Consider the following 17,210-nt stretch of genomic DNA (forward strand, 5'->3'; position numbering starts at 1 on the left):
CCCAGAAATTGGGGCTGCAATGTGGGCAATAGCTTGATGTTGCTTCATCCCCCAGAACTCCTCCTGTTTAGACAGAGGTTTTGATTATTTGGTCTTTTCATCATGTAATATGGGAAAGACTATCCTATTCTTACAACTTACTTGCAAAGAGAACTAAGATGGACGTAGACCCACATAGCAGAAGTCCTTGTTTGTGTGCTCGCCAGCCCTTCCTTTCAATTTGAGCTTTGCTAGACAGAGGCAAAATGTGGGCTGTTATTTACTCAGCAATGGATTTAAAATATCGCATCTGGCTGCATGTAATCCCTTCTAAAATGAAAGTCTCAAATCTGGCTGTCCCTGGGCACAAGAGTCACGCAGCATCTTCACTTTGCAATCTATTTAGCCAGCTTCTGCTTGCATCCTGAGCTTCCCACACACCAGGATGTTAAATGAATACAGAACAACAAATGGGGGTTGATAAAGGAAAATGTGGTGAGTGGGGTAATTAGAGAGTCAAATGGGCAGAGTTACCACTCTTCTGTATACGGCCAACCTGAAACTGAATTTCTGCGTGGTGAAGTGCTTTTCAACCCTTGCTCTGTGTTATTTTACTTGGATTTAATTGGACTGGGGCAGAACTTGAACAGCAGCAATTTTCAAAGGCTTCTCAGACACTTCTATTGAGTAGGTAGGTTTGCAGTCAGGGCCATCATGTACAGCTTCACAAGTTGTACACTGCATAATTCTAATATCCACATGGCCTGTGATGTGAAGGGTGCTTCCTGAAATTTAGTGCTGAGGAGGTCTGGCCAAGGGCTCTGGCATGGTGGAAAGGGTAGGAACTTGGAAGTAGCTATATCTGGCTTTAAATGATGGGTTTCTCACTTACTAGCTATGTGGAGTGAGTGAATTACTTAATCTGTCTGTCCTTAGTCCTCTCATCTGTAGAACGGGGTTGATAACAAAAATGTACTCTCTACTTTGTAGAGGTTTTTGTGAGAATTAAATAAATTGATTCCATCCTCAGATACTCTAAACCCTTAGATGCTCGGTGCTCTGCTGAATCTGTGAAAAGTCCCCCTGAGGAGCTTTTCAGGGCCTCACTGAGGTGCAGATCTTCTCTGGGACACTTGACTCCCTTCACAATGCTTAACTTTTCCCCAGTCAGGATTCTTGCAGTCTGACAGGCTGTGCTGAAATAATACACAACCTACTGTGGGTTTCTCTCTGCATCCCGCCAGGTCTGCATCCTATCCACCATCACAGTGGATTAATTGCAGCCAATATCCTCTGGACAGTTTTCCAGAGATGCTTATTTGCATTTTCTGATGATTTTTTTTCTTTGATAGCTTTAATCTGGAGAGTAAATAAATTGGAAGAGGTTTTTGAAGAGTTTTTTTATTGTTGAATTGTTCGGCATAATTATTTTTTTGGTTTCTCACCCAGAATTGCAAGCATAATTCATGGGGCAGGATTCCAATAATTCCTTGTGAGAAGCCAAAAGGAATTTTGGAATCCTGCCCCATGAATTATGCTAGCAATTTTGGTGACAGAAATGAAAAATTGTAAAATTCTAATGAGCCTTTGAGTTAATGCCAAGGCAGTTTGTGCTAGTGAAATAAACAATGCCCTGAGAATAAGTTTTTAGATGCATATTGAGAAGAATAAAAGAAGAATTGTATTATTCTCCAGTTCTGTTTAGTGTTCTGACGGTGGTGGTCAAGGGTTTCCTGTGCTGTTTCAATTTCTTGTTCAACAACTAAAGCAGATTAGCTGAACTGGCTATGGTGGGCTTGTAATTATTCACTGAATTAAATAATGATTGGCCATGCAGACATTGTGATTGATTAATCGATTGTGTGCAAATGCCCGCACACTGCCATTCCACATGTATCAGCTTTGTATGTCAAAATACATATGCCTCCCCCAATAGGATTACCCGATAAAATATTGCACTGGACATACTTACATGAAAAAATTATTTCTTGTATATTTGAAATTCAAATTTAATTGGATGTCCTCTATTTTTATTTGCTAAATCTGGCAAGCCAAGCCCTGAGGGATTTTCCTCCCCTTTATTTCTGTGTTGCCAAATCAATACCACCTTAAATGTATTGCATCAGGGTAAGTGATGAGCCGGGCCAGCAGGGAGAAGCCAAGGATGAGGTCCTCACCCTCTCATCTCTGAAGAATGCTTCCTTTCTGCCAGGACCTTAGCAACGAGGGAGCCTCTGTCTTTTAAAGGTCTACTTTTCCTTTTCTTTTCTTTTTTTTTTTTGAGGAAGATTAGCCCTGAGCTAACATCTGTCACCAATCCTCCTCTTTTTTGCTGAGGAAGACTGGCCCTGAGCTAACATCCGTGCCCATCTTCCTCTACTTTATATGTGGGCCACCTACCACAGCGTGGCTTGACAAGAGGTGTGTAGGTCCGCACACAGGATCCAAATTGGCGAACCTGGGCCACCAAAGCAGAACGTGTGAACTTAACTGCTGTACCACCAGGCTGGCCCCTAAAGGTCTACTTTTCTGTTTCCCTTAACATTGGGCTGATTTGTAACCAGTGCCTAAGTCAAATACTTGACTCCGTGATAACTGACTTGAACTGAACATTCTATCTGTTGAATAAAATTATTATTACAAAGAGGACAAATTAGGGGAGAGGAATAATAATGGTGATGAGTTTAGCTAGCATTTATTGAGAGCTTGATAAATCCCAGGCATGATACAGGCACTTCACATACATCAACTCTATTAGTCCTCACATTGCTTTGGGAAAGGAATGCTATTATTGTCCCTATCTTACTGACAGGAAAACTGAGGCTCAGCCTAAAGTCATATGTTCTGAAAGTGGAGGAACAGCCTCTTTAAAAATGGTCTGCTGGAGAGCAGCAGATCTCAACTGTGAATACCAGGGGACATTTGACAACGTCAGGAGACATTTTTGGTTGTCATGACCAGGGAGGAGTGGATTGTGCTGCTGGCATCTAGTGGGTAGAGGACAGGGATGCTGCTGAACATCCTACAATGCACAGGACGGCCCCCACAATCAAGAATTATCCAGCCCAAAGTGTCAGTAGTGCTGAGGTTGGGAAACGCTGCTGTAGACAGAAGGGAGGAGAAAAGGGGGAAGCAGCTCACAATTCTACTTCAGTCCCAATTTAACTATGTTACACAGTGGGCTTGTATCTGGAGTAGCCTGTGGCCTCTAGACTGTGAGAGCAGGGGTCAGGGAGAGGAACGTGCCAAGGATTCCACTCATCGATTGCTTACCAGAGTCGGGGATTTCTTGACAATCTGTCTTGCCTTCTCTAGCGTAAATTTCCATGTCTCCTGTAAAAGCAAAGTTAGACAATATTACAATTTGTTCCTCCTCTTTTCTTTCTTTGTCTTTTCTAAAGTTAGGATTTTTAAAGTCCTTAAATTTGCAATAAAGAAATTATTCCATAAATTTGTGATAAAATAATTCATAAGAAGGCAATTTCATGTTAATAACCATCTTTATTAAGGGATTTACTTTGTGCCAGATGCCATGCTAAGCACTTTGTAAACTTTGTCTTATTTAATCTTCACAACAGCTCTAAGAGGTAGGACCTTTTTACAGATGAGGAAAATGAGATGCAGAAAAGCTAAGAAACTGGCTGAAGATTGCAAAGCCAGTGTCTGGCAGAGAGCAATCTGAACCCCTGCCCCCCTGCCGGCTATGCATGCTGATCTCCCTACTTGTCCTTCTGTCTGAAAGCCCCGCCACAGGAGGCTGTCAACAGCTGACCTGAGCGCCGTGTGCTGCTGTACTGTACCAAAGAAGGACTGGCTACTAGCACGCAAGGTCACACGCCATCTCTCATTCACCTCCTCTTCTCCTAGCTAGACGTCCCCTGTTCTCTTTCAACCATTTTGAAAGCATCTAAGCACATCTTCCAAGTTTACATTGAAACTATAAAGAGGTGGCTAGTCATTACCAACAACTGTCATTATGGAACTCCAAGGACCACTGTGTTGGTGTATCTCTGGGAGAGTTGGAAGAAAAGTACCTTGGGAGTGTAGTGAGGGTTGGGAAAGATTTGCTCTCAGTGCTGCTTCCCAGAGCTTTTGTCCTTCCACTCAGTGCACGTGTCCTGGCCCTGCCACATTCCTCCTTGGCCTGCTCCCTGTGTGCCTCTAACAGAGCATGGGTGATGGTTTGCATGCCTGGGTTCAAACCCCAGCTTTGCTGCTTAATAGCTGTGCAACCTTAACCAAGTTATACTCCAAGCCCTTCAGCATGCAGAGAATTCCTTAACATATTAGAAAGTTCTATTTTTATCATCTGCAACATGGGGATTACAGCTACTTACCTCATAAGGTGCTGTGAAGATTACAGGACATCATTCGTGTGAAGCCCCTAGCTCAGGTCTGCCCCCATAATCCCGTGCTCAATAATTGATAGCTTGATTGGAAACTTCTGTCTTTCAGCCCCAGTTTTCCCTTACCCGAATCAGTAGGGAAGCTGAGATTTGGGGAGAGTGCCCTAGCTCTTGCTCCAGGTGACTGACAACATTGTCCCAGCATTTAAGCAGAAAAAATGGGTCCTGGAATGGGACTTTGAAGCTGGCTAGTCTGCAGGGGAGGCCGCCTGGGAGATGCTGGCCATTGCTGCTGACAGATGTTCATGACTTGAGCCCCTCCTGTGCACGTTCTTCACTCTGGGAGATGCCTTTCTCCACCCTGGAGCTATGTGATGTTCTGAAGACCACAGCCTTGTTGAGCTAACATGAACAGAGGAGTGACCACTCTGTGTGAGCCCGGGTAGGAGTGAATTTTCCAGGTGGTGTTTTAGGAAGAAGGGCAGCAGAGCCCTCCGTGGGCAGGCTCTGAAACCCTCTCCCTGGTGTCTGCCCCAAATCACACTGCCTTCAGCTCAAGTTCAAAGGCTGGCAAACTATGGCACTTGTGTAAGAGGCAGCAGGCTAGCTGACATCTAAGAGCGCGTGTTAGAGACTTGAGAAAAGCAGCTGCTCTTCCGGCGGGTCTGGTTGTCAGGATGCCCTTGAACAGTGTTACGTTTCTTAAAACATTGAAACACCACGGTGTCAGTTGGTGAACAGTTGTGTCCCTGAGCTCCTGAGTGTCCCCACTACTGCCCTGGCTTCCCAGCCTCTCCCTGGGACTTCCCAGAACTCCTTGTAATAAGTTAAAGAAGGGGCCAATGTCATGGTGCGCCTGGTGGGCACCTCCAGACTGCGCTTCAACACCACTCCCTGAGTTCATTCTGATTGGCTGACAGCAGGGCCCAAAGAATTCATTACAATCCTAACTTTTAACATACGAATGTCTTTAATAGAAAGACTGCTTAGGGAATGGCCCCATTCAAAAATTTTTTTCTGGAAATTCCAACAAATCCTGGAAATTCTCCTATTGTATAAAGTAAGCATTTCTGGTGAGGTCGTTATGAGACACTAGATCTGGTTGTGACTTTCTGCTATGGTGCCCTTTTTGGCTGCACTTGCTAGCCTCAAGCTCATTCTCCACAACATTGAAACTTGAAGGTGGTGTTCTTCTGCCTTAATTATATGCCCCATACTTCTCTGTCTCAGAAGGAAGTACCACTCTGCATTCTAAGCCCAGCTCATCATCCACAGGGCCCAGCACAGTCCCTGCTACATACTAGGTGCTCAATAGATATAGAAACAAAAAGTGCAAGAAAACGTTCATGATACTACATTAAGCAAGGAAAACAGCCTATCAGATTTTACAGAGACAGGAAGAAATCCTGCAAAGAAATATGCCATAATAATTGTGAGTGACAACTTTTTTCTTTTTGTTCTTTCCTGTGTTTTCTAGATTTTCAGTAATAACCACAAAATCAGCAATAAATGCTTTTTAAAAAGCTCTCAGTACATGTGGCCCTGTTTCTCATTGAAAAAGAAACTGATGTGCTCAGGGTACAGTCATGTGGTGAGGACCCTGGAGATCTGGTGGTGAAGAGATTTCCCTGCCCTCCCAGAGCTTTGGGGCTGGAAGGAGACAGACCAGGAGCAAGTACAGCAAAAAGAAGCGAGACGAAGCAGAGAGAGGGCCTTGGCAAAGTCTTCCTAGGAGAGGTCATGCGGACTCCCTTGAGAGAATCAATTTGATTTTAATCCAGCTCAGTTCTCTAGGGGGGATCAATGTTTAGTGAGGGATAAAGACAAGCAAAAACAAAGCAGTGGCAAGGGCTGTCCCAAATGCCTCCTGACCCCTCAGTGCTACACTGATTGAAGCTTCTGTGGTCCTCCCTGGAAGGCTGAGGGCAAGTTCATCTGGACCTGGCTTGACCAGAGCACCGCTTTCTCCCACAGTTCAAGTACACTAATCCCGATATCAAAAAGAGAGTCTAGAGAAAGGCCTGATCCATTTTCCTTGTAAGAGAACGGATGTAAGGACTCAGAGACATTTGGAAAAGCTAATTTGTTTGCTTGTCTTAATGACAGGCATGGGGGCAAATTGTAAGCCACGTGAAAATGAAGATAATTGCTGTCTCTCCTTGGTAACATTTTCACAGTGTTTAAGCCATTGTTTCTAACGTATGAGGACAACACTTCCATCTTCTGAAAAATTAAACTTCAGAATGGAGGGTACAACTGTAATCAGCAGTTGGAGAGACAGTTTAGGAATAGACTGTGAGCTGGCTATAAAAGTCTTCTGGTTGGAGCCCTAATGATGTTTATGACTCGGCCAGAGCAATGATGGGAGGCATAAGCTGATTCTCCATCAACAATGAGGAGCTTGGTCCTGGAAGTGCTCGCTTGATCCTGCAATTTGTTATGGTCAAATCTTTTCAGCTTCTCATTACTTTCTCCCTTTGGTTATAGCGTTTCCTTATTCCAGCTTCAAATCCCCTTCAGAGCCTATTTAACACTCTCACGAGTGAATAGCCAAGGAAGCCATCACACAGGCTCACAGAGATATAAGCCGTCATCCTGAAGGCTTATAGTCCAAAGAACCTTGGATATGTATATTGAATTTCCTTACTCAAGAACTCGGAAAATTCCAGTGACAACATGGCATGGTGCCCCAGAAGTCTACAAAACGGGAGAGGCTGACTCTTTACTTGATCATCCAAGCACATGGTAGCATACATCCATGGAGGCTTGTGAAACATTTTTGTCTAGAATGATTCAAGTGTTCATCCAAACCAGAGCCAGCCCAAAGTCTTCAGACAAGAGGAGAGGCTTGGTGACCACTGACCACTCTTGCTCTCCAGAGGGGTAGTGATTCTTGACCCTGGGCTCTGAGCAGTTTGGATGATGGAAGAGCAAGGGCCAGGCCCTAGCTGCCATCAGTTTCTTGGCCAAAGGAGTGCCCTGGTAGGGTTTGCACTTTGTCACGCATTAGCCAAGTGGGAGTCTAAGCCAGAGGAAGAAAGTTGTCAAATTTAGCAGTTTGAATGTGGGTGAAACTTCCATCTTCAATAGAAGCTCTTTAAATGATGTATAAATCACTACATCATGGTCTCCATTGTTATTTCCTATTTAGAGCGAATTTCAACTCGAGAGTGTTTGCAGGTTTGAATACTAGTTTCACCATTTACTAGTTGTGGCACCCTGGGCAAATTACTTAAGCACTCTGAGCCTCAGTTTCCTCATCTACAAAATGGGGATGATAATAGCACTTTTTGTGAGGATTGCACAAGACAGTACTTAGAATAGTACCTTGCATATAGTAAGCATGACATTACTGTTAACAACAATTGGTGTTTTTATTTTGGGTTGTTACGTCACCAATACACAGCTGGAAAAATTATAATAATGTATGCTATTTTTTGATGATCCTGAAGACCACCCTGAGAGGAAAGTATTGTTTTTTCCCATTTTACAGATGAGAAAATGGAGGCTCAGAGGTTACATAATTTAATGAGGACCACTCTGCAAGCAAAGCTGATAGCATTCATGTTTCTAGACTGCAACACCTCTCCTGCCGTTGCCGTACAGCTTTCCAAGAATGAAGTAAGCCTGAAATTTTAACACAAGCAGGAAAATATGACTTACGAGGTTTCGTCAAGGCCTAGGGGAATGGCAAGTGTAACTCACATGGAGTGTGGATGGTTTAATGCAAAGGATCACGTGGTCAGGTCACAGCACTGGCTCTGCATGCCAAGGACTTATGCACCTGTGTGGAAATTGGTGTAACCCAAGCGTAGTAGCGAGCATATGCTTGATAACGAAAGGAGAAAGAAATATTCATTCAGTCAGTCGTTTGTGCAATCATTCATTCTATTCATTCATTCCACAAATACTTGTTGAGTGTCCATGTTGTACCATGAATTATATATTAGGGATATAGTAGTGAATGAGACATAATCCTTCTCATCAAGGGTTTTATAACCTGGGAAAGAAGACTGACAGTAAACTGTAATTAGAATACAATGTAGGAAGTATTAATTACTATTATCCCTATTTTATAGATGAGGTAAACTGAGGCTTAGAGTGGATAAATAACTTGCCCAAAGTCACAGAGTCAGTAAGTGGCACAGTCCAGATTCAATTCAGACTTCTTTGGCACAAAATCCAGGCTTTTAATCCTGCTCTGGGAGACGTTAATAGGTACTAGAAAAGAAAATTGTTGCTGTCATTTTAAATTAAAAAGTTTGGGAAATGCGTGAACTAAATGCTCCTCTAGGAGAGCCACACCACATCTTAGCATGAGCCACTTTGTGGGGAGGAATATGAAAGTCATTTCCCAAACATTCAAATGTTTCAGCCAAAGTGCATTGCGCTATATTGATGATGTTGGGAAAAGATGTAAAGAATATAGTGTACGGGGGATGCCCCGCAACTCAATGTAATTTCCCTTGACATTTTAGGAGTATTGGTGAATTGGACAAGACACATTCACTAATTGGGCCTTCCCAGGTTCTGTGATGTTAAAGAATTAAATTCTGGTGTACGTAGGGGTGAAGGAAGCAAAGAAAAATAGTATTTTTAGGCATGAGTTTCTATAGTGAATAATTTTCAGTGATTGAGTTCTCTGCTGTCAATCATAGCAGCAGTGGATTTGAAAATTGCAGAAAGCCCCTTTTGTTCACTTCACGCGTTTGACAACAGTGACAGGTTCCCACAAAGGGAGAAAGCCCCTGGAAAGTGCAATGATGATTTTAGATGTGTGTTCTTTATTGTCAGAGAGCAGGCACGTGTGAAGGGGTTTTGGGGTGAGTAGAAGATCACTGATTACTCTGGATCTTTTCTAGAGGTTTATTAGAACAGATTGTTACTCACACCCAAATTGAGTGGTATTAGTTGATTTAAAAATGGAGCAAGATTTAAAGGAGCTGTCTCCAAGGACTTGACTGCCCATTGCAGGCAGTAAGTGCATAAATCACTCCAGAATAAAGCAGACTTGAAGAGGCAGGAGAAAGGGACAGACCAGGCTTTGAGGCAATTTCTATTGTCGGAAGACAAAAGCAGAAAGCTCCTCTGCTTATAAGTTTTATCAAATAGTGGCATGTCTGGCCTTTGTGTGGAATTTGCCATCTATTATTGTGTCTGTGTTCCACTGTATCCCACAGTGGTATTTTCCTGTACATAGGATTTAGTTCCACCAAAGGCCAGTTGGATTTTCATGTTCCAACATTTCCCAGCTCTGATGACTTGAAGATACGTGGAAAAAATGAAGTCAGATCATGTCACTTTCTTCTTCCAGGAACCAAAAAGAAAAGAAAAGAACTGTAAAAGTAAAAGGAAAAAGCCACCACCTTTAAATGCATTCCCTTTTATCACTAAATGTCTTTTCTTCACACATATTTTACCATTAGCTAGATTTCCTCTTTTCCTTCTCTTAGGCCAATTCCGCATTGTAGAGCGACTGGTGTCAATACCTTTAGTTACACTATTGCTATCCTTTTCTCCAGGCAACACCTCTGAAAAAAGCCTTATTTTAAACAGTGCTATTCCTACCCCACTCCTTTTTCTGACATTATTATTCATGGATTTTACTACCATCATCTCCACCACCATCACTACAAACCACTTCACCACATTTTACAGAATTCTATGTTTCAAGTTCTGTATCAGGCATCATTGTATATACTTTATGCCAACTCAGCAAGGTAGGACTAAACAGTTCTTTTTTTTTTTAGTAAGATTGACTCATCTGTTGCCAATCTTCCTCTTTTTGCTTGAGGAAGATTGGCCTTGAGCTAACATTTATGCCAATCTTCCTCTGTTTTTTGTATGTGGGGTGCCGCCACAGCATGGCTTGACAAGCTGTGTGTTTGTCCATGCCTGGAATCCAAACCTGCAAACCTTGGGCTGCCAAAATGGAGCACGTGAACTTAACCACTATACCACTGGGCCGGCCCCAGGTTTGAATGGTTCTTAATCCCACTTTATAGGTGAGAAATCCAAGAAACCCAGTGCTGTGTAAATGAATTGCCCGAGTCTTCACAACTAGTGCTTTTGTTTCATTTTGACTGTTTCTTCCCTAGTATCTTGGCATGTGCACAAATTCTCCAGTGCTAGGCTCTATGGGCTATTCTTATCATAGGATATTATCCTATTTTCCTGTTTTTTGGAAGAAGATTGGCCCTAAGCTAACATCTGTGCCCATCTTCCTCTATTTTATATGTGGGATGCCTGTCACAGCATGGTTTGATAAGCAGTACATAGGTCTGCTCCCTGGATCTGAACTGGCAAACCTTGGGCCACTGAAGTAGAACTTAACTGCTTATGCGTGAACTTAACTGCTGCACCACTGGGCTGGCCCTGATATTGTCCTATTTTTAAAATATTTGACTTCTGGCAAATAATCGGGTTAGTCAGCTGGTGGGTATGGTTGGGTTGTCTTGGTCACTTGCTTTGTAACATAGCATTCTAAGCTTTTACTATTACTCTATCTGCATTCAAGTGGCTAGATCAGTCTTGCCCAATGTTATGCAATTAATCAGTTTACTTGTATTAGTTTCTTATTGTAACAAACTACCACAAATTTAATGGTTTGAAACAACACAGGGGCCGGCCCCGTGGCTGAGCGGTTAAGTTCACGTGCTCTGCTTCGGCAGCCCGGGGTTTCACTGGTTCGGATCCTGGGTGTGGACATGGCACTAGTTGTCAGGCCACGCTGAGGTGGTGTCCCACATGCCACAACTGAGATATACCGCTATGTACTGGGGCGGGGGGTACAGTTTGAGGAGAAAAAGCAGGAAGAAAAAAAAGATTGGCAACAGTTGTTAGCTCAGGTGCCAATCTTTAAAAAAAAAAAAAAGAAAAAACCCCACAATGTATTCTTTTACACTTCTGAAGGTCGGACGACTGAAATGAGTCTTAGGAGGCTAAAATCAGATGTCAGTGGGGCTGGTTCCTTCTATAGGTTCCAGGGCAGAATCTGTTTCTTGCCTCTTCAGTTGCTAGCAGCTGCGAGCATTCCTTGGCTCATGGCCTCACGGCTCCGACCTCTAGTTCTGTTGTCACATTTTCTTCTCACATTCTGATTCTCCTGCCTCTCTCTTGTAAGGACTCTTATGATTACGTTGGGTTTATCCAGATGATCTGGGATAATCTCCCCGTCTGCAGACCCTTAACTTAATCACTCCTGAAAAGTCCCTTCTGCAATATAAAGTAACATTCACAGACTCTGGGGGTTAGGATGTGGACCTCTTTGGGGAGCCGTTGTTCTGTTTACCACACTGTTCATGCAACAAATAGTTATTGATCAATTAATAAGTGTAATGAACTATGCCGGGCTCTGGGGAAATCTCAGGGAACAGCACGTGTTTGAAGAACAAACTAGCCAGCTTATCTGCTTTCATGGGGTTTACATTTTAACAGAAGGGGGAGACATTAAATAATAGTTTTACAATTATTTAGCTTATTGTGCAAGTGCTTAATTACAATTGTAATAAGTTCTGAAAGGATGGAGTGCGATAAAAAGAGAGGAATTATGAAGGACCTGGCTTACTTGGGGCATCAAGGAAAACTTCTTAGAGAAAATGACATCTGAGCTGAGCTCTGATCTGGATGATTAATTAGGTAAAGATGAGGGCCAAGAGTGGATGCTGGGAGACCCGTGATTAAAACTTCAAAATTCAAAGTACCTTTTAGAACTATTCAATTCACTAGGCTTATTAGCTTTTCTTAAAGTAAGGGAAGAAAGAAACATATTCCTAAGAGAGAAATAGTTGGCGTTAACTTCTCAAAAGCAGGCAAGAAATTTTGAAATCTTGAATACCATCTAAGTACCATCCTTGGAATAATTTGATTTCCTCTGCTTATCAAAAGTCAAGGAAAACTTGACATTTACATTATTATTGCTATCCTTTGAAGATTCTTGAGATCTCTGTGAGTTTAATGACCTCTAAATAAGTCTTTAAACAAGTCTTAGTAGATAAATTCTCCAAGATTCTAAGTATGGGCTTAACCCAAAATATGGCTTGGAATCTCTGTCAAGATCCTTTGAAATGCTCAGAGAAATGGTTGAACAGGAGACTGTAGATCCAAGCACAGTGTTTCGTGTTTTCCTCAGTTCCGTCAGAGTTCTAAACCTTCAAGTCTTCAGGGAGCCATTTAATTTAGCGGTCTCTGATACTTAAAGCCTTTCTGTTTCTGTGATAATTTCTAGTCTAATGACCTTCAAAGAGTTTTGTGGAGGCAAAATGCATAAGAGGTGGATGGAATCTCATTTCATTTTCACTTCTTTAATTATGAGAATGGGATCAGCATTTCCCCCTACATTTTTGGTCCTTTGATCTTCTTTTTCTATAAACCAATTTTTGTGGCATTCACTCATTTTTTTCTTTTTGATTTTATAAGAGCTCTTTGAATTGTAGGGAAAATAATTTGTTATGTGGCATATTACAAAAATATTTTCTCAGTTTGCCATTTGTCTTTTGACTTTGTATGGTAGGCTTTTACTAGTCAGATGTATTCATATTTTCTTTTATGATTTTTGGATCACAAAATAAAAATAAAATTACTCAGACTTTTCTTCTTTTATGGTTCTATTCTTTATGATTCAACCTTTAGTTTATTTGGGGTTCATTTTAGACTAGGTAAAGAACAGATAAGCATCTAGCTTAAATTTTATTCCCAAATGGCTAGTATTTAGTCCCGTCCATTTATTGAGTAAGCCAGTGTTTTACCACTGATTTGAAATTCTATTTTTATCAAAAACAAGAATCTCAAATGCATGTGCTTATTTTTAGACACCATATTCTGTTCCATTTTAAGCTGACTTTTCTGCATCTAGAAGGCTATAGTCCCCTGTCATTTATCTCATTGTTCATAATTTTCTCAGATGTTTAAAGAGGAACTTTCAAAACATTGTCAAGTAAACAACTCTACAACCAACAAGTTGCTTGAATTTTCATTTCTCATCTGTAAAATTGGGATAATGGAATAACCTTGCAATTGTGTGGGAGGATTTTAGATGATGTGTGACAAGTACTTAGTCCAGCTTCTGGTATGCTGTAGCCACTCAAATAGTGGTTGTCATTGCCTTTAATTTTTCAGCCCCTTATGTGTACCTAGCATACAACAGGAGCTTAGAACATGTATATTATGAGAATAAAAGAATGACTGTCTATGCCTTAAAAGCCTATCAATTTCACTCAAGACACTTTTGACCCTACTACCATTTCTGGTCCCAGTTACCAAAGATGATTGCCTTCCAGGCACAGCCATGGGTTTACTAACTGAGGTGGTTTGGAAACCTTTATTAACTCTTCCAGAACGAGAAGGTACACAAAAATGTTCCAAAGCTGTAGATTATCATTTTCTTGAATGTATGTTTCCTTCAAAAACAACATTTGATTTTTCTAATAGTTTGCCAAGTCACAGCTGAAGATCAGCTGCCACTCAAAAAGGAAACTGCCTTAACCTAAAAGTTTGATAATCACACTAATGACTTCTTTCTTGTTTAATAGTTTGTATTCTCCTAGGCTTAGATGTGTGAGACAATACTCACATACTATACAGAGTTAAGGTAGAGGACAGGGAAAGAGCACATACATGCTGGGGAGGCTGACCAGACAACCAAATGGGAAGAGAAGCTTAATTATTTCTATTTAGTTTAGGGTTTGAGTTATGACTTTGCTAGAATTGTCCATGGCAGTAACCATGGAGCCTCCAATGTAATGACGATGAAAGAGGAAGTAATTCCCTTTCCTTGTTTGACATAGAGATTCTGTTCAACTGGGAGCACTTAATTCATTTTTATTTTCTGCCCACCTTCCACAAAAAAGGCAAGTCATAATTATAATGCTGAAATGACAAATGCAGACTTCAGAGATTTGGGTCTTGTAAAACTGAGATGGATTAAAGAAATTTACCCAAACACACACAGACTGTATTGAACAAAATGGAGCTCAGGATCAGAGATTACTTTTCTTGAATAAGAACAACGAAAAATAATTGACGGTTACTAGAGAGTATTTTGGTTTTAAATAGGAGAGACTCTGAACTCCAATCTTCTTGCCAATCTAATCTTACTGCTCATTCATTGACTCATTGTTTTCAATCACTATTTATTAAACACCTACTTGATTCCAATGACTGTGGCAGCCTCTGAGAAAATGCCTCTGAAAGTTCTCATTCATGTGGGGGCTCCTCAGATAATAACCTTAGGTTCTTGCCACAGAGAAATAACTCAGAGATGCATTTCTCAGGGATAACTTTAGCCTTGGTCAGAGAATAGGACTGGAAAGGACAAAATGGATGCCCATGATGAGTCAGCATCATGATTGGGCCAACAGCAGAAAGATTAGCAGTAGAAAAGGGCCAAGTCTAGATAAAGGGACCAAGACATTTTAAGGCTTAGGCTGAGTCTGTGAAAAAGATAAAGAACAAGAAGCACTGGCAGTATAGACACCAACAAGTGTTGGGAGGGAATATAGAGATAAAGGGCATTATGAAAGCATTACTGTCCCTATTTTACAGATAGAACTGGGTTCAAATGTTAGCCCAATTTTTCAATACACATTTATTGGGCACCTGTAGTGTGCCAGCAAGAGGCACACTGCAAGGCAGTGGGATAGAGACCTGGGTCAAGTATAGTCCCAGCCTTACAACTCATAGTCCAGCAGTCAATCTCATAGACACTTAAACCAATGACTAAATGCAACATGGAAAGTGTGATGATAGCTGTAAGGACATGATATCATGGGGACCAAGAGGAAGGGAGTCTAATCTACACTGGTGTGGGAACATGGGTGTCAGGGATAGTTTCTTGAAGGAGGTAACAACTGAGCTGGGTCTTCAAAGACGAGTCAGGGAAAGGACATTCCAGGCTTGGGGAAAAACAGGAGCAAGGCTGGGAGGTGAGAGCCAGCAGGATGTGATGGGAATGGTGGAAAGTGCTATGTGGTGGAGGGAACAAGACGAGGGAACTCCTCAAAGAACCAGGCTGGAGAGGTAGGGAGAGGCCAAGTCATGGAGCTCAGCCTTTATCGTGAAGTTGGTGGGTGGCTTCAAAGGGATTTAGGCAGGGAAGGGAGCATGGTTGAGTTGTAATTTTGGAAACATCCCTTGGGTGTCTAGATTTGAGAGGTTCAACACTGGAGGTAAAGATATCAGTTAGGAAGCTGATTCAGGACTCCATCCTAGAAACAACAAGCTCCCAAACTGGGAAGGTGGAATCAGGAATGGAGACAGGGGACAGACTAGAAAGAACTATTTAGATGGGTGAATAGTGGTATCAAAACTGAGATATGTAATACAGGAGGAGTGGCTGGTGTGGGGAAAAGATAATAGTCTAGCTTCTGACATGTTATGTTCAAGGTATCTTTGGGACCATAACTGAAGAAATTTATCTGGAAGCTGTATGTACTGGCTGGAGTGCTGAGGAAAGTTTTGAGCTTTATTTGTGAACCTTGATAACAAGGAAAAACATTTTGTACACTTACGATGATCAGTCACTTGTATAGGAATTTTTACATTCATTGATTTAATTCTCACATTAGCCCTGTGAGCTAGGGTCTGCTATACTCCCCATTTTACAGATGAAGAAACTGAGTCACAAGGAAGTTAGGTGATATATCTCAAATCACTCAGCAAGCATGTGGTAGAGCCAGAGTCATTTGCCCCGGCCGGCTAGTATGAGAATCCATGTGCTTAGTCACCAGATTATCCTGCCTATAATCACTCAGGGAGAAAGCCAAGAGTGAGCAGAACCCTGGCTGGGTGGATTGTGATGCCTAGGAAGAGAATAGAAACCCCTCAAAGAGACAGACTAGGTGCAAGGAGAACTAGGAAAGGGCAGAGAAGTTTCTGGAAGGGAGTGGCAAGTAGCATCAAATACAGAAGATAATGGATAAAAACATCCTTGGATTTGGTGTTTAGGTCACTGGAGACCTTAAGGAGCAGTGTTTCAGTGGAATGGTAGGGCTAGAGGCCAGACTGCAATAGGCTGAGTAGCTAGTGAGAGTTGATGAAGGGCGCACAGAGGAAAAACTCTCCTCTTTTGAACAGACGTTTGGATGGTGATGCTGATGCTGATGATGCTAAATAACACTTATTTAGTACCTATTATATGGAAAGTACTCTTCTAAAAGTCAATCTCCTGCCTCACCTATATATAATAGCTACACTTATATGCATGTATGTATGTATACATATGCATAAATACATACAGAGATGTATATTAACTTGTTTAATATTCATAATAACTCTATGAGGTCCTAGGTCCTAGGTCCTAAAATCTCCATTTTATAGATGAAGAAACTGAGGTCCTGAGCCATTGAGCAGCTTGTCTAAGGAGAGAAAGATAGTAAGAAGTGCAGCCAGGCTTTGAGTCCAGGGGTCAGGCTCCAAGATCTGTGCTCTTAACCACCATGTTGAACTGACCCTCAATTAGAAGCGAGAGAGAAACTTGATTGTACTTGGAGCGGAATGGGGGTCCTAGGAGGGTTGTTTTCATATTTAATTTTGGGGATGGGAGAGACTTGAGCAGGTTAATAAGGCATCCTCTTTTTCTTCCATGGGTGTAGATAACTTTAGTGCAACTTTGCGCAATTAGTCAGCACACTGTTATGAAAAAATCCATAAAAAAGGAGTGAACTCTAAATAGATTGGTTCTAAAAGCTCCAGTTCCCTCAGCCCTTCTAAGAGGCCTTCTTCCTGGTGGGTTGGAGACTAGAAACCCAGTAATGGAATTTAAGTTAATGAATCCATCAGAAAAGAGGCAGAAATCAAGAAATGTTTGGAAATCAAGGAATCAAGGATGGTGCTAGGGACTAAGTGGAGACATATGACTTAGGGTGTCTGGGAGGTCACAGATGACAA

The 17,210-nt window shown here is 41.8% G+C and overlaps 1 protein-coding gene across 1 annotated transcript in view; it reads right to left on the reverse strand.

Annotated features, from left to right (window-relative positions):
* Positions 1-17,210, reverse strand: part of AOAH (acyloxyacyl hydrolase) — a 179,850-nt gene that overhangs the window by 110,278 nt on the left and 52,362 nt on the right. Inside the window, exon 5 of the mRNA XM_046669040.1 lies at positions 3,253-3,312. Within this exon, the coding sequence (XP_046524996.1) occupies positions 3,253-3,312 (60 nt within the window). The remainder of the gene's footprint in view (positions 1-3,252; positions 3,313-17,210) is intronic.

This window comes from Equus quagga, chromosome 8, assembly GCF_021613505.1.
Source record: "Equus quagga isolate Etosha38 chromosome 8, UCLA_HA_Equagga_1.0, whole genome shotgun sequence".
Lineage (NCBI taxonomy): Eukaryota > Metazoa > Chordata > Mammalia > Perissodactyla > Equidae > Equus > Equus quagga.